The following is a 23,659-nucleotide window of genomic DNA, read 5'->3' on the forward strand; positions in this document are numbered from 1 at the left end:
GCGTAACAAAACACAGACATCGGTTTCACTTTCCGCGTGTAGTTCATGTCCGGCATCTTTTAGCGTGCCATCTATCAGTTTCAAACGATCTCCAGAATCCAGCCTTATATCCACAGTTTATATTTCATTCATCACCGAAATGCTGTGAACAAACAAACACAGCTGAACTTTGCAAACGCAGTGCTCTCCATCTCTTGCTCCAGCTGGTTGATGTGTGCGCATGATCCTTCTCCTGCTCTCCTTGGCTGATGTGTGGGCATGCTCTTTCGTCTGGCTCTGGCGTGTTTATGTGTGGGCGTGCTTTGAAGTGTCCAATAAGGGACTAAGGAAAGTTGTTACGAAACAAATTTGTATGTTCGAAAAAAACTTTCCCAAACCTATACGAACGCTGGGGCATTGTATCGAGCACAGAAATACTACGTCATACTTCCAACTCGTTTGTTTACAAGTTGACCATGTCAAGCATGAGAAGACAGCACGTTTAACATTGTTAAGAAGTTTGAAGGCACGAAAATCCGTTACACATCCCCTTTAAGTCAACAATTTATGTGGAAAAAATACAATAAATGCAAACACAGGAGACATAAATATTCAAGAATTAATCATTTTATTGCTTGACCTGCCATTGGGACAATCTATACCAAAAGGGTTACAACTTGAGCACATCCAATGAAATCAAACCGTATACAGTCATAGAAAAAGAATAATAGAAAATGGTCCACTGACATTTTGCAACTCTCTGTGCGGAGGGCTTAAAACTGAATAGCTGAAAAAAATGAGTGAACAGGAATCTGTTAGCCCTGCTGAAAAGCTTCCAACCAACATATTAATTCATCCGAACATACTATATAAATTTACTGAAAACACCATTGGCAGTCACAGGCAGGGAATGAAAAGCAAAACACAAAAAGGTGGGTGGCAATTTAAATGCATTTTCAATGTACCACTGAATATTTAAAATACAAGGCTTTGCGTTGTTAAAAAACACAATTAAATTAGCAGAAAATTGAATTTGTGGTGGCATCTATTCACAAAAGAAGAGGGGAACCACAATAGCAGTTTAACGGTGCATTTTACAGAAGACGTCAAGGAAAGATTTATTTCAGCACTAGTACTACTGCCAAAGATATTTAAAATGAACTGTGTATAGCACTAATGAGTGCATCACTGCAACTGCCAATCAATCCCCAACAGTTAAGATTAAGGACAACTCATACGAAAAATAATCATTTATTTATACCCATTATAAGGCATAAACCACGTAACTACAGTGGAACGGTTCTGATATTCTAGAACTACAGTGACAGAAATCTGTGAATGAGGATGTTAGCAAAAGTTTATTATCCCATATGGCTTTTTCAAATCAAGTGACAACAGAGGACAATAGCAACTTGTGTGGTTAATTGGGGAAACTCGGATTTTGAGGATTAAACACCAAATGTAGGCCAATTCAATGGTCTCTATTTCGAACTCTGTGCAAACTTATATTGAAGATTTTAGTTTATATCTGAAATAATTTACTAATGACACTGTTAACAGTACCATATAAGGATCACATAAAATATTGTATTTTACAAACAATACAGGTTTCAAATTGTTGAAACATTCATGAATAGAGGAAAAAAGTACAGAAACCTGGCACTTTTCAAACCTACATAATATCTTGCAAAAAATTCTGATAAAAAGGTGCTGGATATCTGTATAATAAAATATCTCAAAAAGTAAGGGACAAATAATGATTATTCAAAAAATAATACGAGAGTATCTCTGTGTGACAACAATTAAATTCTACCTTCAGCAGTGATTAACACTATATCGTACCACCCAGTAAAATTCTACAACACAACTCAATGAAGAACAAAAACTGATAAAGAGATCAAGGTGGTGACAGTACGGTTTCACAAATCTACTTCATAACATTGTATGGACTCCATCCAAAATGGTGTACAGACCCTATCAAATTAACACAAGCTGTAAATACTTTTCCCCGTTTTAAGACTTAATTTAACTGTGAGCAGAGTAAAGAATATAATTCTGTAACTTAAAAAAAGGACACTGATGACATGACAACAACTTGCAGATTCTAAACCCTGCCTTGCTTTTCACATACCTACATGTGATTGTGTATATTTCAGTTTAAAAAGTGTATGTAAAAGAGAGATGCACAGTTCCAAGCAGTTCACATAAACTCTCATACAGAAAAGCTAACAGTAAAGGCATAAAAAATCATGACCACCGAGGAGGCCATCGAGCAGTCACTTCCTACTGTGTTTATATTGCCAATGTGTCACAAAGACTTACCAGCTCAGAATTAACAGCCAGGTATCACATAATACCCACAGCCATTACATTCTCTAACTCTCCTGATCTTAACAATTTAATAAAAAACAAACTTAATCAAACCTCGACCTTTCTGTGCCAACATCTTAAAATGTAAAACACAATAACGGTTTTATGAAAATAACATTTTTCTTTGTGTGTGTGGGTGGGGGACAAACAAACAAAAGCAATTGCAGCAGACAGCATCTCGTAACACAGAAAATTTGAAAATTGTAACTTGAAAAAGAGATTAGACTAACCCTGATCTGCTCTACATAAGAGTCCAGTGAAAGCCTGTGTATGTAACATGGAGGATGATGGAAGAACACAATATCCAAAAGAGTACGAAAAAAGCCTTTGTTTCCCTAATGCAATAGGATCAAATGCCACAATGAAAAACAGCAGGCGCATATAAAGTGTTCTTTATATATACGTATATATAGATATCAAACTGTGCAAAAAAATATGGTTATGGTCATTTACTTCTAATATATAATCATTTACATACACTATATATGCGCAGCTAGAACAATAAGAGCAAAGCTGATCACCATGATTAACACGGTGATATTAAACTTCTGTACCGTCGAGAAAACAACATAACACACAAGGATTTGCCTTTGGCTTCCCTATATTCAAATGCTTGAAAAGAATGAAGGAAAACTGAATCTGAAACTCCTCAATGGCTCAAATAAGATACATCACAATATACTGTGTAAATACACAACGCAACTGCCATTCTTGCCAATGTTACCCTTTCGATTCTAAACACTGTTACAGAGAAACTTGAAGCAATTTAGGAGGCTAGAAAAAATCCTGATGGACTTGTTATTTCAACAACTGTTCACGTGACAGGCATCTGTGGCACATTAATTGGCTCGTTTCTCAGGCAAAACTAACAATCAGCCTCATGGAAAACCTATGATGGACACAAACGCGACAGCATGAACCAATAAACAGACAGAAAGAACACTGAAGTGAATTGGGCACCTGGGTGTTGGAAAATGCATAAAGAAAAGAACCGAAAATAAAGCAGATTTGCATTGGTGGACCCTGCAATTGAAGAGGAGAGAGCCTGAGGCATCTCAGACCGACAGAGACACAAAGCTGTTGTACTGCTGTATGTTTCTCTTCAGGATATCTGAACAGGGGCCAAGCACGCGTTCGAACCGGGGACGGTCAAGTTTTACACACTTCAGTGGGCCGCGAGCGACCACGGTGGCTGCACGAGGCCGGTTCATGAGCAGGGCAATCTCACCTGTTGAGACATGAGAAGATAAATGAGTCAAGTATTTAAAAAAAAAACCTTAACAGAGCATATAGTTCTATAAGCAAAAGGAGCATAAGCAATCCAGAGAACTACGGAGCAAGTTCATTTGTATGTGCCACATTTCCCAGAAAGCACAGAAAACCACATTTACCAAAGTAGTCAGACGGTGCAAGTCTTCCAACCTCCACAAACTCCTCATTCTCTGACCGTCGCTGCAAGACAGCTGCAGACCCCTAATGACACAAGTCTAAATCACTACATCTATTTACCCACAATGTGTCTCTGATGTTTTAGGACAACAATTTCTGCAACAATTTGTACAATCATACAAACGATATATGAACAAAATCAGCATAGCAGGAGTTGACAAATGACACAATATTTAGCTATGTTTAAAAAGTTAGTCAATTTAACAAGAAAACATACCTCAAGGATAATGAAAAACTCATCCCCAGGCTGACCCTGCACAACAATTTTCTGACTATCCTCAAACTGGACAGTCTCAAGGGCGTCAGCCACAGTCAACCGCTCCCATTTATCCAGAGACTCTGTTCACAGCATTTTAGCAGGTTATCATGAGGTTGTAGTACTTCAACAGTTGTTAACGTACATAAATATACAAAACTCACCCAAAATGGAGACCTTACTGAGGAATTCCTCATACATTTTTCTCTTTCTCAGAGTACTTCCCTAAACAAGAATGAGTGCATGAGAAAACCGTTAGTGACAGTTAACAAACAAAATCAAATGTATAAATGTTTCGTCAAATAGTACACAAACCATGAGTATTCTCCTGTAGCTGTCTCTGTCAATCCCCCACAGCTTGACGTTGGTCTTTGCTCTGACAGTGGCTGCCCTCGGAGTGCCATAGATTAAAGCCAACTCACCAAAACTGCCACCCTCTCCAATACTGGTCACCAAGTCATTGTTAACATAAACCTACCAAAACACCATTGCTCATCAAAATCCTGATTATCTTAATTTCAATTAATACACAAACACCCCGCAAACTGGGAGAACTTTGCATTATTATTGTAATGCGAAAGCATTGCACTTACATCCATTTCACCCTGGTCAATAACATAAAAGTTGTCACCCTCATCCCCTGAAATCAGAAATAAAACATTTATACATATATCTTCTCCCATGTGAATTAAAAATCATTCTAAGAATAAGTCTTGCCTTGTTGAATAACAGTCTCCCCTGCAATGTAGGTGACTGAGAACATGGCATCAAAAATGTCACTGTAAATATAATAAACGTGAGCACAAAAACCACAATTATTACAAAGTTATATTAAACATTTAAATCAACTAAACAAAACACTAAAAACATTACCTTCTTTCATTGTCATCAAGATGGGCAAAAAGGACATTTTTCTCAATTGCTTTAGCAAGGGCAGCCATAGTTTTATAATCTTTAGGAATAACCTGTAAAAAACAGGAGAAGCAAAATTATTTAGTAAACATACAGTCCCCCACATCCATATTGATAGTATGCAAATGCAAAAGCATGGCAATTTTGAAATTTGCAAGTTACCTTCCTGACGTAGGAAGCGGCATCTTCCTCGGTGTAGACCTCTGCACTGATGGCACCACGGCGTCGTCGACCCTTAACCACAGGGTTCATGGGAGGAGAGACCTCATCTTCACGAGAATCAGAACGAGAGCTTGACTTCTGCTGGCTAAGCATCTGCTTAGCTTCCTCCTGATATGATGCAAAGACCATTACTTACCAAAACTTAAAAAACACAAATGGCAAGCACACTGTGTCCATCTGAAGAAAATGATCAACCTTTTCTAGCCTCTCGAAGTATTCTCTGAGGAGAGCCATGGGCCTGTCAGGCCTGGAGGTGCACAGGTGCACTATGCAGTCCTTCAAAAGCTGCTGGATGTTGTGCTTCTGCACATAGCGCTCACACTCTCGCAAGCTCCTTTCTTCTTCACTGCTCGTACTGCTAGACGCCATGGTGACCTGCTGACCTGACACAGGCAATGAACATTAGCTCGCAAGGAAGATCAGATCATTTTTTGCTAAAACAAGAAATCGCTTTTGTAAAGGTTGATTTATCGGCCGACCGACTGATTCTTGGGATTTTTTTGTGAATCGGCCTCAACCAATTGTGCCACAAATTAGGCCCATTAACAGGCAGATGCATCTGTTATCAGCCAAGCGTTGTTGTGGAACAAGCATCGCTGCCTAGATTACCACCAGCATAACTCTGATGTCCCCGTCTGCCTGCCAACTTTTGAACTATCTACTAGCTTCACAAGAAAACAATTAGACATCTTTTCTTTTTATCCTTCATTCTTAATTGTATGTTTCATTGATTAAATATGATGCTACTTGAGTATAGGAATAACTCTTTGGAACGCTATTGTTAACGTTCAACCACATAGTTTATGCTAACGTTACATGTATGCATGGGTTCCAAAACCTGGTGACGAGCCCAGCGGCTACATTATTGCAATTGTCTGCATTGTATAGCTAGACAAACTCTGACATTATCAATACTGTTTATGTACCGGATCATTTTTCTCCCTCTGAGGATGTGAGACAGAGCAACTCACACTCTGCAGCCATGCCTTGTTGAAAGGCAGAACTTTTGTCTAAAACACGCACGTCAACTTTCCTGCTTAAATGTGCCTGTGGGTCGGACTCCGTTTGCACTTGGTATTAATATGCGTTTCGGTCGATCTTTCTATCAAATGGACATAATAAGTGCACTCAATTTACAAATAAACGCATCCGGGGCAGATAAAGGTTTTTTTCTGCTCTGACAGCCATTAGACACTATGAACACTGTACAGTAAGTGTGTGTTAGTACTCTGAAATGAAGAGAAAACATTCTGCTTGCTTGTAAATTTTTCGTCATTAAACCAAAGTTTTAAGACTTGTTGTTTCCTCTCGTTTACACATTATGTCCGTAAGGCGGTCTTTTGTGGCTCTTTAAACACATTCGACTACAAGAGCGTCTACTTTCCTGTCAGGTTTTCTACTGTCCTAAAATATAGAAAAGGCAGTTATGAGCAGCAGGCTATGTAATATGAGAGATTATTCTATTTTTGTTTTCACTTAGATTAATAGTCGTTTCTGCCAAAAAAAAAGCATGCTTCAGAACACTTTGAGAGTATTATTATTATCATTATGATTTTTACTGCTATCTTGTACCCTGCAATAAACACTTACTCAATATTTCCCAATCAAGTGCACTGAATTGAAGAGACATGTCTTCTACGAATATCTAATTTAAGCAATACTCACTGAATAACTTCTTATAACTTAATTCGATTTTATGAGATAAAGGTGGAAAAAAGAAAACGGCCAAACATATAAGCCCAAAAATCGGCATAATATATCAAACATAGGCTGGCATGATTTCTAAAAATTGACATCGGTCGACCTTTAGCTTACATTAATGGATCACATTTTGATAATAGAATATCTTTATTGTCATGTCACAGCAGCAAAGATGTAGCTACACACACAAAAGTACACACTAAGAACAAAGATATGGATGACTGCACAAGCACAAATAATGCATATTACGTAGAGAAACAAATATGTACAATACAGAAATGTCAAAGTATATGTTTATATAATTACGTTTTATTTGCATTACAATCTGTACAAATAAAACCAAATTAATGTATCCACATTGTTATGTTTATTCTTTAGCATTAGTTAATGCTACTGCTTCACAAAATGACCATTTGATCTTCGGTAGCTGATATGCTGTGGTTCGATCACATCTGCACTCTTAAATTGATGATAACATTAACTGTAGTACCAGACAGTTAATGTTTAAATCCTAATGTATAATAAACTAAATTCATACTCGGAACATGATTAAATCTCTGTGAAGCTTCACAGCCATGCCTGAAGCAACCACAGTCACAAATAGGGTGGCCATTTCCATAACAGAGGACACTTTGCGGCATTTAGTGAGGCAAGAATAACTGCATCTGGTGTACTCGCAAATACAATACAATTTTGTCTATCATATCTATGGTATCATGATACAGTGATTCTGAAATAGCCTACTCTATTCATTGCCAGACAATTTGATCAACAACATATCTTGATGTAGACCTATGTGTAACAGAAGAGGCAAAAAATAGTTTGTTCACAGTATTTGTATTTATTCAAGACACTCCTGTATGACTGGTTATGCTTGACTGCATGATAGACTTTACAAAGCTCTGCAGCAGAGATTTTCTCATCTTGAGGTGATGTTGCTATAGAAATTAAGACCTAAGAAGCTGCAGCTCGTCTGTTCCCTTAAAGTTTTTCAGTGCTGGCATGTCGGTCAATGACGGCTTTCCCTTTACAACTAACGTCCACTTCACAGCGACATAGTGTGCAAAATCCATGGAAAGCATCTCTACTGCTTTATGATATGAATTTGTGCTCTTTTGTCCATTCCGGATTAAATGATGTCGGACGTTTCGGCGTGTTAACGTTATGATGTTTGGATAAAAGCGTCTGCCAAATGAATAAATGTAAATGTAAATGTAAATGATGTGACGTAGCCAGCACGTGGACTCTCCCAAAAACGAGGTCTGGTAGAGCACATTCGCTATTAGCGGAAGCTTTCCGTCCCCTGAGATTTTACCGGAAATACGTAGCCAGCAATCCTCGCATCGAGTCTATTAATTTCAATTCCCCCTAGTCGAGTTCCAAAAAATGTAAATAATAAAATACAAACATTTTCACTTCATATAAAATGTTAATGCCAGGAAATCACGATTTTAAATTTGATGACATTTCTAGGTTATCCACCCATATGATCGTTATATTAAAAAAATAAACATCTCAAAAAATAAAATAAAATCGCACTACTGCAAACATTTTGTAAGAAAAATACAACATTAAGCTTTACAATACAAGACCATCGCAACCGCGTTCAGTCGAAATCAAACAGTTGTATTATGTTTACAAAATATTCAGTCTCGTCTGTGAAGACAAAATCAGTATATTCAGTATCCACGATCACATTATTTTCCTAGTGGTGTATTTTGACAGGAGTTGTGTGGCCCCTGGTCTCTCTCGTGGTCCCTGTGCATATGCGCATTCGCAGTTTGCGTCCCCAAAGGCATTTCACAGCATAGTGCTATTCTTCCGTGTGAAAACAACAGCATTTAAGCTCACCGTTAACATAACCCACGGCAAATCGTCGCGATATAAAGTGTGTTCAAACGATCATCAAGGTAATCCTGTAGCCTCTTCAGATCCGTGACTTCTGTAACGTTTAGCCCAGCAGTCAAATACGCCATCTTGCACTCTACATTACCACAACAACGGAAGCCGAAGGCATTACTCTAACGTCTCGACAAACGTGTCAACTAACGCGTCGAAATCACAAACAGTAACAGCGAAACATTCTGCCTCCAAATATTCATACCTGAGTCGTTTTGATGTGTTTGTCGACGTTGTTGTGTTCGGTTACGCTGGCTTTCCCACAGTCCTTGGATGGCTGGATGCCTCACCGGAAAAGGTTATGACCAATCACAAACAACGATTGACGTCAATGCGCCTCGATCTGGGAAACCCGTTACTACTGACAACCTTAAAGGGCCAGGCTTGTTTTTTTGTATTCAGAGAAGTTACTAACCATCGGATGTTTTACATTCTGCCGAGATGTTACATGCACTGAATGTTTAAATTGATATTTTTAGTACTCCAGCAACGACATTGAAATGCAAATGGAGAGAGTTTGTTGTCCATCTGTTTAACACATGACATTGTCATCATGACAACCTCTGTGGTTTGCCTGCTGCACAGCAAAAAAAAGGTTAATGGGTCTGCACATAAAAAATCCAAGTAGTGTTGTCCTTGTTGTCCTAGACATACTTTAATAATATTTTACTAATACAGCACAATGCTTCTCTTTTGATGGGACCTGCCATGAAAATGCAAAACGTAGGAGTAATAAGTCGAAGAAGTCAAAGAAATTTGAGAAGATGGCTAGACTTTAAAATACCCCATTGAGTTTCATAGAGTTTAACTTTTAGTTGAGTTGTGAGTACAGGCCAGGTTCTTGCCTTTATCAGATGAAGACACACCCTCTCTTATCTCCTCCTTACTGCCTCTGCAGCCTTTCTCGCCACTGCTCAATCACATTCGTGTCGACTGCCCAGAGTCCACGAACTTACCCTTTCCAGATTTCTACAGCACAAGGATATAGGATACACCACTATTTACAAAACAAGAGTAAGGTGAGAGCATAGTCCATTTCTCAATAGTCAGGTGGGATTATGTTGTTTGCCCTGCAAATTTGCAATCACTGGTCAGTTGAAACAATGAACTAAAGTCTTTATAGAAATGGAATAAAGAAGTTTTAAACTTACTTTTAGATAAAGTTTTAACTTAAACCACTTCAAATGGTTTAATTTAGGTAGCGTATCCAAATAATGGGTAAATTGCATGTGGATGTAATAATAATAATGAAAAAAGCAATAATGTAATCCTTTAAATGAAGATGAAAAATAACCAAGCTCATTTGTGATACTGTAAACGACTCTGTAACCATCAAGGTGATTTGGGTGGAGCATTCCAACACTTTGTCTTCCTTTTATAGTCATTGTACATTTCCATGATTGCCTAGCATGCCTAACATCTGTGGTGCATTCCAGGGTCTCCTTGTTGAAACATGTCCCTCTACAGTTTTGGATTGGAGCCTCTGTCCTGTCATGCATGGAACAAAGACCGGACACGTAAGAGCAAACCAGTAAAGCTACATTTCACCATAAATTACAGTCCTTCGGGCTCCTAATGTTGCTGCCTGCAGTCTCAATTTCCTCTGGTAATTGTTATCCATTAAAATATACTCAGAGAAATATCAGATTCTGCTTGGGAGAAAGACTCCACCGAATGAGCCATCAACATATCAGTGTATTTGTGTAGAATGCCTTGTTTTACTACACAACCTTTCTTATACAATAACAAAACCATTTTACAGTTGGTATATTTTATACTTATAAAACAAAAATCCTACTAATTTTCTTCATAGAAATTGCTGTTAGCCCCAACAACAATGTTGTGCATATTTACCAAGGAAGTCAAGGAAAAGAGTGGATTAAGATTCATGAACTGACAGAGCACAGTGGGCGAATTACAGGTAAGGCAAAAGAAAATAACTGCAACATTAGTCATAACCCCATCAATATTGATCTTAGCGTTCCATTGAAAGATAAGGAAATGAAAACTATTTGCAGAGGAACAGACATGCAATACTGCATTTTTCCTTTTGGGTTCTGCCACAGTACAACTGCCATTTATTAACATCTGGTTACACAGACAAACACAAATCTATAAGTCTTGATATTGATAACTGCACATAAAGTAATAAAACAAATTGTTCATTTTATTCTTAGGGATTGATTGGGCACCAGAGTCAAACCGTATTGTGACGTGTGCCTCAGATAGGAACGCCTATGTATGGACGCTTAAGGACGGAGTTTGGAAGCCAACGTTGGTGCTGGTGCGCATCAACAGGGCTGCCACATGTGTCAAGTGGTCACCTCTTGAGAACAAGTTTGCTCTTGGAAGTGGGGCCAAACTTATTTCAGTGTGCTACTTTGAAAAAGAAAATGACTGGTGAGATTTCCACAAGCTTATGTCACACCTGTAATGTATTTATATTGATTTAGGTTCCCAACCAACAACTCTTTCTCTGGGCAAATCTTAAGTGATGAGTGGCTAAATTTAAAGAACTTGGCACTAATAAAGAGTAATGCTAAAGACATTTTTTTTGACCTGTCACAAGTCAAATTTAACGATATGCTTTTGCTTGTCTCTCCAAAGATATAAAAATTAGATGGAGCATTAGCATCTGTTTCTATAGCCCGCTATACGTAGGTCGTCCGCCATATTAGAGCGTGTGAGCCGATCCGTTAACACTCAAGATCATGCTGTCTGTAAACTCAAACATTATGTCTGAGAACAAAGGTTATCCAATTTTTGGGGGGATTTAAATCCTGTGGTTTTCACAACCATGACTGTGCAGAGCAGTGTTGGGGTACTATAGTCAACTGTAAGTGAGGTCAATGGTCTGTTCCAAGATGGCGGACACGTCTACGTGCTTGGAGTTCCTGAATGGAGCATCTAGTTATATACATCTGTGTCTCACTATCTTTGTATGTGTCTGTTTATTTTTATGTATCTTTTTCACAGCTCTTGTGCAACCCTATTTACACATAATTGAATCCATAGGTGGCTGAGCAAGCATATCAAAAAACCCATTAACTCGACAGTTCTGAGTCTAGACTGGCATCCTAACAACATGCTGCTGGCAGCCGGCTCTGCTGATCTCCACTGCAGGTTTACATGAACACGTTCAATGAAGTACATTTTAGATTAACTATTAGAATCATCATGTAACATAATATGATTTGTAACAGAAGCCTTGTTTTTGCACTAGAATATTTTCTGCATATATTAAGGATATTGAGGACAGACCCGGACCCACACCCTGGGGATCCAAAATGCCCTTTGGAGAAGTGCTGCTGGAGCATAAAGAGTGTGGTGGCTGGGTGCACAGTGTCAGTTTCTCTCCATCCGGTGACACTCTAGCCTGGGTTAGCCACAACAGCGCCATCGGTGTAGCGGATGCCACTCAGGGAAAGGAGTAATGCAGTTAAAATATACAATTACATTGTAGATCTTCACTTTCACGGATACAAAGAATGTTAAAAGCAAATCAAAATATGATAGCATTCATAAGTGAATGCATCTCCAAATGCTGGATGTGTCTAAAAATGAAAGGGATCTTATCCACACCATGAGCTTTACTGGTCACTTTTAGATGCCTGCAAATAAATGTTTTTTGCATTGCAGGGTTACTCAGTTGACAACAGGACATCTTCCTTTGCTGAGTGTGCTGTATGTTTGTGAGACTGAGATTGTAGCCGCGGTAAGGAGGTTTGCATATCAAAAAGCTCAATGTCCTTTTTTAGATATCTCCTTATCAGAGCTATAGCACCTCTTTGGTCTCCAATGGTTTATCAGCTCATTTATGCAAACACTTAGCATCAGACTCCATAAATGATATGACTGTAAACATTTTACTTATCATGACATTTTTTGTGCATGTGTGTGCAATGGGAATCTTAGGGCCACGACTGTTGCCCTTATCAGTTCTCATACAAGGGTCTTGGATGCTTGGAGTTTGTGAAGAAAGTAGACATTCCCAAGCAGACCTCCAAAGGCAACATGTCTGCTATGCAGCATTTCCGTAATCTGGACAAAAAAGCTACTATTGAGGATGAAGACACTGGCTTGGGTTGTCTTCACCAGAACAGTATCACGTAAGACTTGAAGGCCCACAAAAGCATAATCTTGTGTATTTTGGCACCTTTTTACATAATACCAGTGTTACTGCATCTTGCTAATATGAACTTTTTTTAACTATAGCCAGCTATGCCTTTTGGAAGGAGGTAAGGAGAAAGTGGAAAAATTCAGCAGCGTTGGCTTAGATGGTGCCATGGTTGTCTGGGAGTTCAAGGTATTGTATTGTAATCAATATGATACTTTTTGTGATCTATTTCAACATAATTGTTCAAACTAAATGCTCAAAGAAATCACTTTTAGTACTTATAATAATGTACTATTTGTTTCTTTCAGCACTGAAGCCAAACAATTTGAGGACAGTGGAAAACAACTCCAAAGTCTTCTTTGCTATTTTACTGATAGGCAACATTTGTTGTGACACTTTTTTAGCCCTTTTTACAAGCATGAGGTTATTTTGCTGATTTTGTGTTGGGATGGCTGGATATACTGTATTAGGCCTATGCAATATCTTTGTCACAGTATTAACCGTGGCGTGAGACATATTTTAGATTTTTAAATAATAAATGTTATTTTGGCAGTATAAAGAGCAATACGTTTGTGTGAGTGATCGCCTCTATTCGGTATATTGTAAATGTGCTGATATTGTAAATAAAATAAAATGAAATAATAATAAGAGTGTGAAATCTATATGTTTAACATTTAATGAAAATCGTCAATAAAATACGGTGCATTATGCTCTACAGGGATTCCGCCTTTTTATCTTTTTTTACTACAACACCTGCTGTCAAACTAAATTTCCTCAAAGTTATGCAAATGACTGATAAAAAGGACATGCATGGGGAAAAAGATGCCAGTAAGTCTGTCATAGGCCTATATTTTGCAGCTACTGACAAGGACATTCTTTTGTATAAAACAGCAACATTAGCGAATTCAGAACACACCCCTTTTGTGTTAACTTCCACATTAAGAGCCAACCAGCGTTTGTCTTCGTTCTATCGACCAATCAGCGCTCTGCCGGACGACAACACGGCACTTTTCCTTCAACCACTTGTGTTTTGTTGATGTGACGCAACGACTATCAGCTGGTTTTGTTTTGCTCCACATCTTTCTGCTGCGCTTGAAGCCGTAAACGTACAAACCTTGCGTTTCAATCCATTTACGTGACATAAAGGGATCATTTAAGTACCGGAGTGTATTTGCCCCCTCTGTGTTCGGACGATCCAATTTTTCTTAGGTAAGTCTTCGGTTTGCCACCATCTTTCCGAGAGGTCCAACCGATCCCAGGCCTCCGATCCAGGGCGGTGGGAGGGAAGGAGGTCGTTGGGAATCGGGATGGAGACCGGAGAGGGAGCCGACGGTCCTGGCGGCCCGGGGCTGTGCTGCGCGTCCTTCAATCAAGACTCGACGTAAGCGCTGCACATCTGCATATCAGTCTTGCATCATCTTCTAAATCGGATATTTTTAAGATGCTACTGACCGCGCTAAACCTTTACATGCAATGAATCCTTTTCTTTATACTGGTCGATGTTTGTTGTCTGTTTTGATCTGTAAAAGTCTTAAAAAATACACAACGTGTTACAACAGTTTTACCACACAAGGTAAATGAGAAAGGATAGAGCCAAGGTAATGGGCGTTATAATGCCGTGTCAGTACTGTTTTACGATGTTTTTCTAAGCAAAAATGCTTCATATTGGAATAAAATAACACCAAAAAGCTCAACAAGCAAAGCAGCTTCTCAACAACTTTTAGTGAGAGTTGTTATTGATCTAAAAATTGTTAGAGACTGTGAAGGAATGTTTGCCTCGGCTCCTTCTTTAACACTCCCATGTACTTTTTTGGGCTTGATCAGACTGTTTTTCTTTACTTAGATGCATGTCTGATAGTCAAGTAGTGCAAATCAAGCACAAAACATGATACTGATAGTAAGGTGACTTATTCAAGTCAGCTGGGTTTTTTAGACAACTGAGACTTCGTATTAGAAGAATCAGAATTTTGTTTTTTGGAGTTATGTTATGGTCTATGTGAAACTTTATTTGACAAGATATGTTTGGGAAGTGGCCAGTGGGACAAGCTTATGTTCTCCAGTAAAAGTTGGAAGGAACATGCTAAGTGGATGATCTGACGCGAAGAGCTGTGTTGAAGAATGAGAGACTAGGAAAAAAGATCTGGGTCTCGTCTTTCCTTAAAAATTGATCCTAGTTAAAAAAATTCTGATAGAAAGTTTGCACACCCCTTGCACAATCTGGAAAAAAGTTGACAATTTGGGAAAAATAAGAGGAATTTTTAAAATTAAGCTTTCTTTTTAATTTAGTCCTGCCCTAAGGAAGTTATTTCACAAAATAAATGTAAACAGAAAGTTCACACCAAAGAATAATAACATAATCTCTTAAAATAGCCCAGTGCAAAGGTTTCCACCCCCCCTGATTCTTAATATTGTATGATGTTATCTGAACAATCAATTACAGTTTGTATGTTTTGTCATAGTTGTTTAAGGGTTTCTTGTGAGTCAATAAACTGTCTTCAGAGATTATATTTGACTCATGTCCAGCATTAACTGTATGATCTTTAGATTCATCATATTACAGTGAGGACAATCAAGAGACACAACTTTTACAATATATTCAAATAGAATAGAAACATTCGGTGATGCTCATGAAGTCAACACGATTCAAGACCGGGAGACTGCATTTATTAGATATTATTTACTAGAATAATTTAACTTGTTTTATTAACACCATGCAATGTGTTTTACCTCTTTTGTGTTTTTTGTTTTTTCTTAATTTCCCCTGTAAAGCTGCTTTGGAACAATGCGCATTGTGAAAAGCGCTATATAAATAAAATTGCATTCAATTTAATTTAATTAAAAGTCAGGTGTAGATGTAAGCCTCTTAAAATTGATTTGGTGTAAATGTTTTATATTTAATTTCTTGAGAAACATGTATGTATTTTTATATCTTCTGAAGGACATTCCTTAATAAAAAAATAACATGTATAAACAAAACAATAACAAATTTACCAGTTGTCCTTTTCAGAGGTTTGTACCCACCTGACTTTAAATGAATCGTGTTGACTTCATGGGCATCACTGAATGTTTCTTTCTATTGCAATAGTTGAGTCTTTTGATTGTCCTTGATTGTAAAAGATGAATCTCAACATCATACAGTAACTGCTGAACAGGAGTCAAATATCCAGAAATGCTGAAAAAGTTCTGGAGGATCTGGATAATTGTCTAATTTTCTAAAAATTAAACAACAAATTAACCCTTAAACAACTATGAAAAAACATAAAAACTGTAATTCATTTTCAGGTAACACCATATGCTACCGCATTAAGAATCAGGGGGGTGTAAACTGCCCGGGGCAATTATTCTTTTGTGTGGACTTTTGTGAAATATGTTGCTCAGGGTCTTATTTTGTTTATATCAGTATTATAACATTTGTTTTGTTTTCTGTGAGGTCATATATCTTTCCTGTATTTTGCATTTTCTATATCTTTTTTCCTCAGTTACATGTTTTTATGTAAATTTGAAACAAATCCTGAAAAAAAACATATCCTGTGTTTTCCAGGTCATTGGCTGTGGGGACCAAAACTGGATACAAACTTTTTTCTGTAACATCTGTGGATAAACTGGACTGCATTCATGAGAGCAGTGAGACCCAATCCCATTTTAATCATCTAATCTATAAAAAGCTATATATATATATATATATATATATATATATATATATATATATATATATAGGTATGTGTGTGTGTGGGGGGGGCAAGTATGTGTAATTATGTGGGAAGTTTGATTGTCTGCCAATCTGTGTGCAGCATCAGGAAGCATCTAGTGCTAAATAATGTAGTAATCATAGGGTGTAGCTATTACAAATTTCATGAGTCACACAACAAATAAATATATAATGGAATCTCATTCCCTTGGTATTTTTAGGACCTTAACGGGGAAGAAAATTTGAATATAAAATAACGACTTTTCCAAAACAAGTTTGTGGCCTAAGTTACACCTGGTTGTGGTGTCAGAATCTATTTTATGATTAACTTACCCAAATGACCAAATTAAGTTGTTGTGCCTGTTTTGTTGAGGTCAAAATAGCCTGCTGCTTCATTTTGCCTTGTGTGTGTGCAGTTCACAACAAAGTGATTCAAAGACCTTAAGGTATAGATGAATGCTAATGTTAGGGTTAGAATATACTGTACAACAACCCAGTTGTTTGCTGTATGTTTTTATTGCTTCCATAGAATAAAATAGTTAAACTGGCATTCATTTGTACAGCAAATCTTTGTGAAGAGTGAAGAACAGACTGTAAGGGGACATTTTTCCCCATATTAAAAATGGTTGTCAGTCACTTTTTCCATACTATTTATTGTTAGATATAATGCAAAAACACAAGCGTGAAGGGTGACTTATTATACAGATTTTTGGCAAAACATTGAAATCACAAAATATGGAGATTCAAGGCTTCAAAAGGACAGCAGCGATATGATTCTTTCCTCTGTGGAATACAAAAGAAGGTATTTTGAAAAATGTCTCAGTGGTTTTTTGTTCTAACAATGGAAGTTATTGGGGTCCAATGTTGTCCGATTACCAACATTCTTTAAAATATCTTCTTTTGTGTCCTGGAGAACAAAGTAGGTCAAGCTGTTTTGGTATGACAAAAGGATGACAAAATTATGAAAGAATTCTTGTGTTGAACTATCCCTTTAAATCGTTATGTAGTTAAAAGAATAATTGACCCACATTTAGTCACAAATTGTCTCATAATTAATCACATCATAACCGTCATGCCATCCCAGATGTATATGAAAAGCTTTATTCAGGCCTTTGTTGGTCATCCTTATACAAAATGAGGCCATTTAAAAAGGCCTCATTGTCACAGTGTAGCTAAGCTTGCATGCAGCTTGTGTGTTGTTGCTGTTAACGTGTGAGTTTTTTCTACTGCCTTTCAGCAGAAACTCCATATGTGTATATCGTGGAAAGGCTTTTCTCCAGTAGCCTGGTGGTGGTGGTGAGTCAGTCCATGCCACGTCGCATGAATGTCTACCACTTCAAAAAGGGCACAGAGATTTGCAACTACAGCTACTCGAACAACATTCTCGCTGTGCGCCTCAACAGACAGGTAAACACAACACAGCTGTGCTGAAGCAAACCACATGCAGATGATCAATTATAAAACTCCTGTTTGTGTTTGCTCTTTAATTGTTTCAATGTGATTGTGATTTGTAGTTATTCAATAGGTTATATGTCTTTTTTATTGTGCAGAGACTGGTTGTCTGTCTGGAGGAGTCCATTTATATCCACAATATAAAGGACATGAAACTTCTTAAGACCCTTCTCAACACACCATCCAACCCATCAGGTAAGACAACTAATATTAGATGTATTATTATTCAAAGTACAGTATGCATATCTGTAACCCAACCATGTGTTTTCCTAGGTCTGTGTGCTCTCTCCATCAACCATTCCAACTCTTTCCTGGCATACCCGGGCAGTGACACCATCGGCGAAATTATTGTCTACGACGCCAACAATCTGGTAAAAATACCAGCTAAGCAAAAAAATATCCTGCTCTTTGGCAATTGTCAAATTAACTTGCTGGACATGAAATGTTAACTTCTCGTCAGTCTGCAGTGCCTCTTGAAATGAATCTTTTTCTTTGTTGTTTTGTGTCGCAGAGCACTTTGACAATGATTCCAGCCCATGACAGTCCACTGGCTGCCATCACCTTCAATGCTTCCGGTACTAAACTGGCCAGTGCTTCTGAAAGGGTAAATGTCCCTTAAGTATATAGAAACATACACGTGTAGATCCATAAGTCAGTTGACTCACAAAACCTGTCAAGATGTGTCTTTTGTGTAGATTTTATCATGTTCAAAAGTCCACACAAGCAGGCACATATTTACACCAAGGCCCCAGATCATATCTCACTTTTTCAAAAGAAAGGTTAATATTATCATTATTTGAATGAATCTATTCTCTTATAAAACCTTACTTTTATGATCATTAAGATATTTTTTTATTTTTACGTTTTTATTTAATGATGATTGTACACCACCTAAATTATCTTTCTCGTCACTGTTATGTGTAATTGTTCACTGAAAATTTGAATTGCATAGTTAAATGATTTCTGCTTTGGCAGGGCACTGTGATGCGAGTGTTCTCTATTCCAGAGGGTCTGCGTTTGTTTGAGTTTCGGCGGGGCATGAAAAGGTATGAAGCATATCAGGGATAATTTTTTGATCGTACGGGAGAATAAGGCCAGCTGGAGACATTTGTGTAAACTGTGGCAGTTTTTTGTGTACATATTTTACCTTTGTATGTTTCTATCACCAAAGGTATGTCAATATCAGCTCCCTATCCTTCACCCCGGATGCTCAGTTTCTCTGTGCCTCAAGCAATACAGAGACGGTGCACATTTTCAAGCTTGAACAGCACAGCCCAAGGTAGTGCAAATTCACACCATGTTTCAATATGGGCAGTTGTTATATTAAACCGTTTTACAGAATTTGACCTTTAAAATGACTCGCAGTAAATTAAATGACTTTTGTAGGTTTATCCTAATGTTTTTTAGGTTACTTGACAAAACAGCATTATAGTGCATGTACTGTACCATAAGGAAGCATTTTTATAACTACCAGATTATGTTTCCTTTAGTCATTTTTTTTTCTAAAAGATACATTTGATACAATGTGTCTCTCATAGCGGGGAGGAGGACACTCCCTCTTGGTCAACATATGTAGGTAAGATGTTTACTGCAGCCAGTAGCTACCTCCCTGCACAGGTGTCAGGCATGATGAGTCAAGACCGAGCCTTCGCTACCGTCCGTCTACAGATGGCCGGTCAGAAGAATGTCTGTGCCCTGGCAACGTGAGTTTACATCTGATATGATTATAATTAAGTGACTGAGAAACAAGAACTTATTGAACGGTTTGCGTATTTTGTGACCAATCAGAATCCAGAAGCTTCCACGATTGCTTGTGTCCTCCTCTGATGGGCAGCTATTCATCTATAACATTGATCCTCAAGACGGGGGCGAGTGCACTATGGTGCAGAAGCACAGGTAAGTCTTCACCCTTAAACTCTTGAAATAAAACATTTGTATAGGATGCATTTTTAAAGAGAGGGAAAATAAACACACTTCGTCTATAAACAGGATGACTTAAGGAATAACAAAACTCACCGAGTGACTTTTTGACCCCCAGGTTGTTTGGATCAGATAAGGAGTATGAAGACACAGAAAAATCTGAACTCTCAGAGGCACCACAAGCATGCCAGTCTTACGCTGCCACTGTGGCCATTCCCACCTCTGGACCCGTCACGGCCACTCTCACAGGTATGAGTCAATCCACAAACACACACACAGTCATTTACTCAAACTCATTTAATGTATGTGACCCGGCTGTGTATGGTACAGGTTACTCCGAGGATGGCGGAGCTAAAAAGGGGGAGGTGATTCCTGAACACGAGTTTGCTGTGGGGCCCGTGTGCCTGGATGACGAAACTGAATTTCCTCCCGTGAGCATTCGCTAACCTCCCCACGTCTGACCACCAGACTACACAGTGTTACATTCCAGTGTATGGGCTTGTTTTGTCCCTCTGTCCACAAGCACTCAAACTAAGTGTGATTTACTCACTTTAACTAACTGACTAATCCGCTGTTATGTCTTGGGGAGTAGTATATCCAAACACTTTTTTCAGGACCACATCTTTCAGTTGAGGTTTACCACATGATAAGCTTTTATTATGAATCATACATTTTTAAATAAATTACGAAATCTCTCCAATTCAGCAGTATGTATTCTGTGTTGGTATTTAATCTGTAACTGAAAATGAATAGATTGGAAAATACATTTACTGACACTAACCAGCTGTTTTAGCCTATGTGTGTTTCAGGTTGTTTATTCATGGACATGACTGTGAGGTGAATCATTTGTTTGTTTGTGCACAGACTGGACAAAGTGATTTGTGTACAGCATGTGTTGCTGTTCATTTCAGCTCTTTGGTGCAATTTACATCATTGGTACATAAGATGTGAATGGCATGATGTCAAACACATTTTTGTCTATGCACACACAACACATAAAGCATTTCGTTTGTATACACAGTTTAAGTAAGTCCCAAATGAATTTATTAGGATTGATCTGGTGAAGTTCTTGCTTACCTCCACATGGTGGAGCTTGTCTTTATAAAAAAAGCCAACTCTTCTCAGATTGTTCAGAGTTCAAATTTGATTTGAACTATAGTCATAATTATTCTGTATATGCTTTTGGATAACCTAGAAACTATTGTTTAAATGTAAGAGCTCAGGACTCTGATGTCGGAAGGATTATATCTCTTATATAAGATATCAGTTTAGCGTAACGCATACTCAGATGTCCTTGTTCTTTTAATATGTCTTCTGAGTGTTTTTGATTGCAAACATCGTCATCAATGTCGCTAATACAAATGTTTTATTCGCAATTATTCTCCTGTTAGGATCTGTATCTGTCTATAACACACCCATGTCTGAGGGAACAATAAAGTTCTGTTCTGGTTTCCGGTAGATAAATTGGTGCCGTGACGGATCTGGGAGAGGCAAGGGGAGACGACCATGAGAAGGTTAGAGATCAGGTGGAGTCCAGAGCTTTCACAGGAGGATCCTCAGTGCATGATCAAGGAGAAAAAAAACAATAATAAAAAACACTTCAGGGTGCTAATTTATTAACGGAACGGTTATTTTAGTTGATCAGGGATTTGGGTCATTGTCACTCAAACCCCTGAGGGGTGTGTTATAAATAAGGTGCATGACTGAAATGTAACCACATATTGTTATAGTTGCGTAAGACATATTGTATCAAGTCGTAATACTGTAGCATTTTATTATTTTACATTTTAACGCCATCATATTGAATCATGACAAGAGATTAATTAATTTTTTATATATTTGTTTTTGCTGTATTGAAAATTAATATGTTTACATGTAACCATCCTGAATAACACAGCGGGATGTTTTGTATGTATGTGCCTATGATATTACTTGTAAGAGTGCAGAGTATTTTGCTGGATTGCTCAAGACCAAAAGATAAAAAAACAGATGAATATGTAGGAAATATATTAGAAATGAAATTATGCAAAGCATCTCATGTCTCCTGTGGTCTTTTTCTCATCAGGTTATAATGGAAAGGAGTTAAATAAACTAAAAGTAAAGTTTAGAGTTAAAGTTTGACTTTTCTTGTTGACCTTGTACTACGCTCACAAAAGTATACTTCAAGTACATTCAAAATATATTTTGTGCTTTTAAATGACTTGGGACAAAACTGGCACTCTAAATAGCTCATAAAAGTATACCCTTAAGTATATGTTACGTGTAACCGCTAGTAAACTGTTTTAATAAACTTTTTTGTAAAGGTAAGCAAGCCTTTGTTAAGGAGATATTTTGGCTTAAGATTCTATCCTTAAAGTTATATTAAAAGTATGTCTGAACTGAGGAATACCATTGTTTAAAACTATCAACAGACAAAATCTAATAATTATGGAAAAGGGAACTACATTGTGTGGTGAAGGTACTCAAAACAAGTTTGTAGCTTGTATCAGTGCCTGTATCATAACAGTGTATCATCATTGTATCATAACTGTGCCTTAGTTTAAGTCATTACCCTGATTTTAACCAAAGTTTATATAATACAGTTGCTCAAGAGAATGAGGTTTGTACACAAATAAGGGACAAGTCAATTAAGATGAAGAAACAATAAAGTCACAACAGTATAAAAGTATACATTTATTTAGGAAGTGTCCAAATATGAGATCATCTTAGCTAGAAAGGCACATTTGTTCCACAATAGAAAATTAAGACATATTTTTCAAATAAGGTCCGTAATGGAGTATCAGTATCATAACAAACGTTTTTCGAGTGACTTTGTCAAACGTTAGTTGAGCAACACTGATATTTGTTTTCAAAGTCAATGGAACATGTAGGGCAAAATCCAGTCAAAACAATCCCACAGGGCTATCTCACTTATGACGTCACTTCAGAACTAAAACATCCAGTTCAATAAAGATTTCATATACACTATTGGTTGTCTTTAATTTGAATGGAATGTGAAGAGATATTAATTATCTGCTCTTCAAAAACAAACATCTCATTTATAAAGAGAAAGTGCTATGATAAGACTGGATATCTGAGGTTAAACATAACATTGGCCAAGAGAGCTGATATTTAACTAACAGCTTTTCCTGACCTTTAAAAAGTGTCATTGGCCAACCAAACTCAAAAACACAGGGCAACAATTGTTCCACCATGACATGAAAGTGACAATGTAAAGGTGGAGCGTTAGATAATACAAAACATTCTCAGAGCAATGCAAAACAATTCTCCACTCGGATCAAAGTCCACACATCTGCTTAGTAAGATATGCAGTAGGTTGAGGCGGATTAGCAATGTGTAAAACTGACAGTGGTTACTGGCCCAGTGGTTACAACTAGTCTTTGTAAGACCTCAAATATGATATTCAAATGCAATGGCACCCATTAAATATCCATATGAACTGAGAACTATGCCACAACAGTTTAGAGGCATTCTGCTGGACCAGTGTTATGTGAGTCAGTATTATCTTGCAAAGAACTGATTAATGGTGGTAACTAAGGACATATTAGTTGATGTAAATAAAGTTTGTCAAGGTGAAATTAAGATTTGCGGCATTTCAGTAGGAGATGGTAAAAACTTGAAACGTTTGACATGGTCTGTTAAGAACTCTTGAATGAAGCCCATTTGTTTTCATTTTCAAAAAGCACTGAAATGA

The 23,659-nt window shown here is 37.6% G+C and overlaps 3 protein-coding genes across 7 annotated transcripts; 2 read left to right on the top strand and 1 right to left on the bottom strand.

The window, feature by feature from the left end:
- Positions 1-592: 592 nt before the first annotated feature.
- prkar1aa (protein kinase, cAMP-dependent, regulatory, type I, alpha (tissue specific extinguisher 1) a) lies at positions 593-9,133 on the bottom strand. 3 transcript variants are annotated; one of them, XM_079456270.1, is made up of 11 exons: positions 8,994-9,133; positions 5,384-5,563; positions 5,129-5,296; positions 4,928-5,019; positions 4,772-4,833; positions 4,648-4,694; positions 4,370-4,528; positions 4,219-4,279; positions 4,016-4,137; positions 3,741-3,822; positions 593-3,577 (listed from the first exon to the last, which is right to left on the bottom strand). In XM_079456270.1, the coding sequence occupies exons 2-11, from the start codon at positions 5,555-5,557 to the stop codon at positions 3,405-3,407; spliced, it is 1,140 nt and encodes a 379-aa protein (XP_079312396.1). In that variant the 5' UTR covers positions 5,558-5,563; positions 8,994-9,133; the 3' UTR covers positions 593-3,404. The 3 variants fall into 3 exon arrangements, with proteins under 3 accessions (XP_079312396.1, XP_079312394.1, XP_079312395.1); XM_079456268.1 differs by having other exon boundaries at positions 5,384-5,571; XM_079456269.1 differs by having other exon boundaries at positions 5,384-5,566; positions 8,994-9,095.
- A 531-nt stretch (positions 9,134-9,664) lies between these two features.
- Positions 9,665-13,625, top strand: LOC306894049 (actin-related protein 2/3 complex subunit 1A). 2 transcript variants are annotated; one of them, XM_079456272.1, is made up of 10 exons: positions 9,665-9,807; positions 10,225-10,305; positions 10,602-10,709; positions 10,966-11,188; positions 11,804-11,911; positions 12,012-12,218; positions 12,428-12,503; positions 12,704-12,897; positions 13,004-13,094; positions 13,214-13,625. In XM_079456272.1, the coding sequence occupies exons 2-10, from the start codon at positions 10,242-10,244 to the stop codon at positions 13,217-13,219; spliced, it is 1,077 nt and encodes a 358-aa protein (XP_079312398.1). In that variant the 5' UTR covers positions 9,665-9,807; positions 10,225-10,241; the 3' UTR covers positions 13,220-13,625. The 2 variants fall into 2 exon arrangements, with proteins under 2 accessions (XP_079312398.1, XP_079312399.1); XM_079456273.1 differs by having other exon boundaries at positions 9,705-9,807; positions 10,225-10,394.
- A 247-nt stretch (positions 13,626-13,872) lies between these two features.
- wipi1 (WD repeat domain, phosphoinositide interacting 1) lies at positions 13,873-21,998 on the top strand. 2 transcript variants are annotated; one of them, XM_079456274.1, is made up of 13 exons: positions 13,873-14,286; positions 16,447-16,529; positions 17,831-18,000; positions 18,144-18,240; positions 18,319-18,416; positions 18,557-18,649; positions 19,021-19,091; positions 19,217-19,324; positions 19,584-19,748; positions 19,834-19,941; positions 20,084-20,214; positions 20,296-20,396; positions 21,425-21,998. In XM_079456274.1, the coding sequence occupies exons 1-13, from the start codon at positions 14,213-14,215 to the stop codon at positions 21,473-21,475; spliced, it is 1,350 nt and encodes a 449-aa protein (XP_079312400.1). In that variant the 5' UTR covers positions 13,873-14,212; the 3' UTR covers positions 21,476-21,998. The 2 variants fall into 2 exon arrangements, with proteins under 2 accessions (XP_079312400.1, XP_079312401.1); XM_079456275.1 differs by having other exon boundaries at positions 13,941-14,286; positions 17,834-18,000.
- The last annotated feature ends 1,661 nt before the right edge of the window (positions 21,999-23,659 follow it).

The sequence above is a fragment of the Barbatula barbatula genome (assembly GCF_947034865.1).
Source record: "Barbatula barbatula genome assembly, chromosome: 5".
Taxonomy (NCBI): domain Eukaryota; kingdom Metazoa; phylum Chordata; class Actinopteri; order Cypriniformes; family Nemacheilidae; genus Barbatula; species Barbatula barbatula.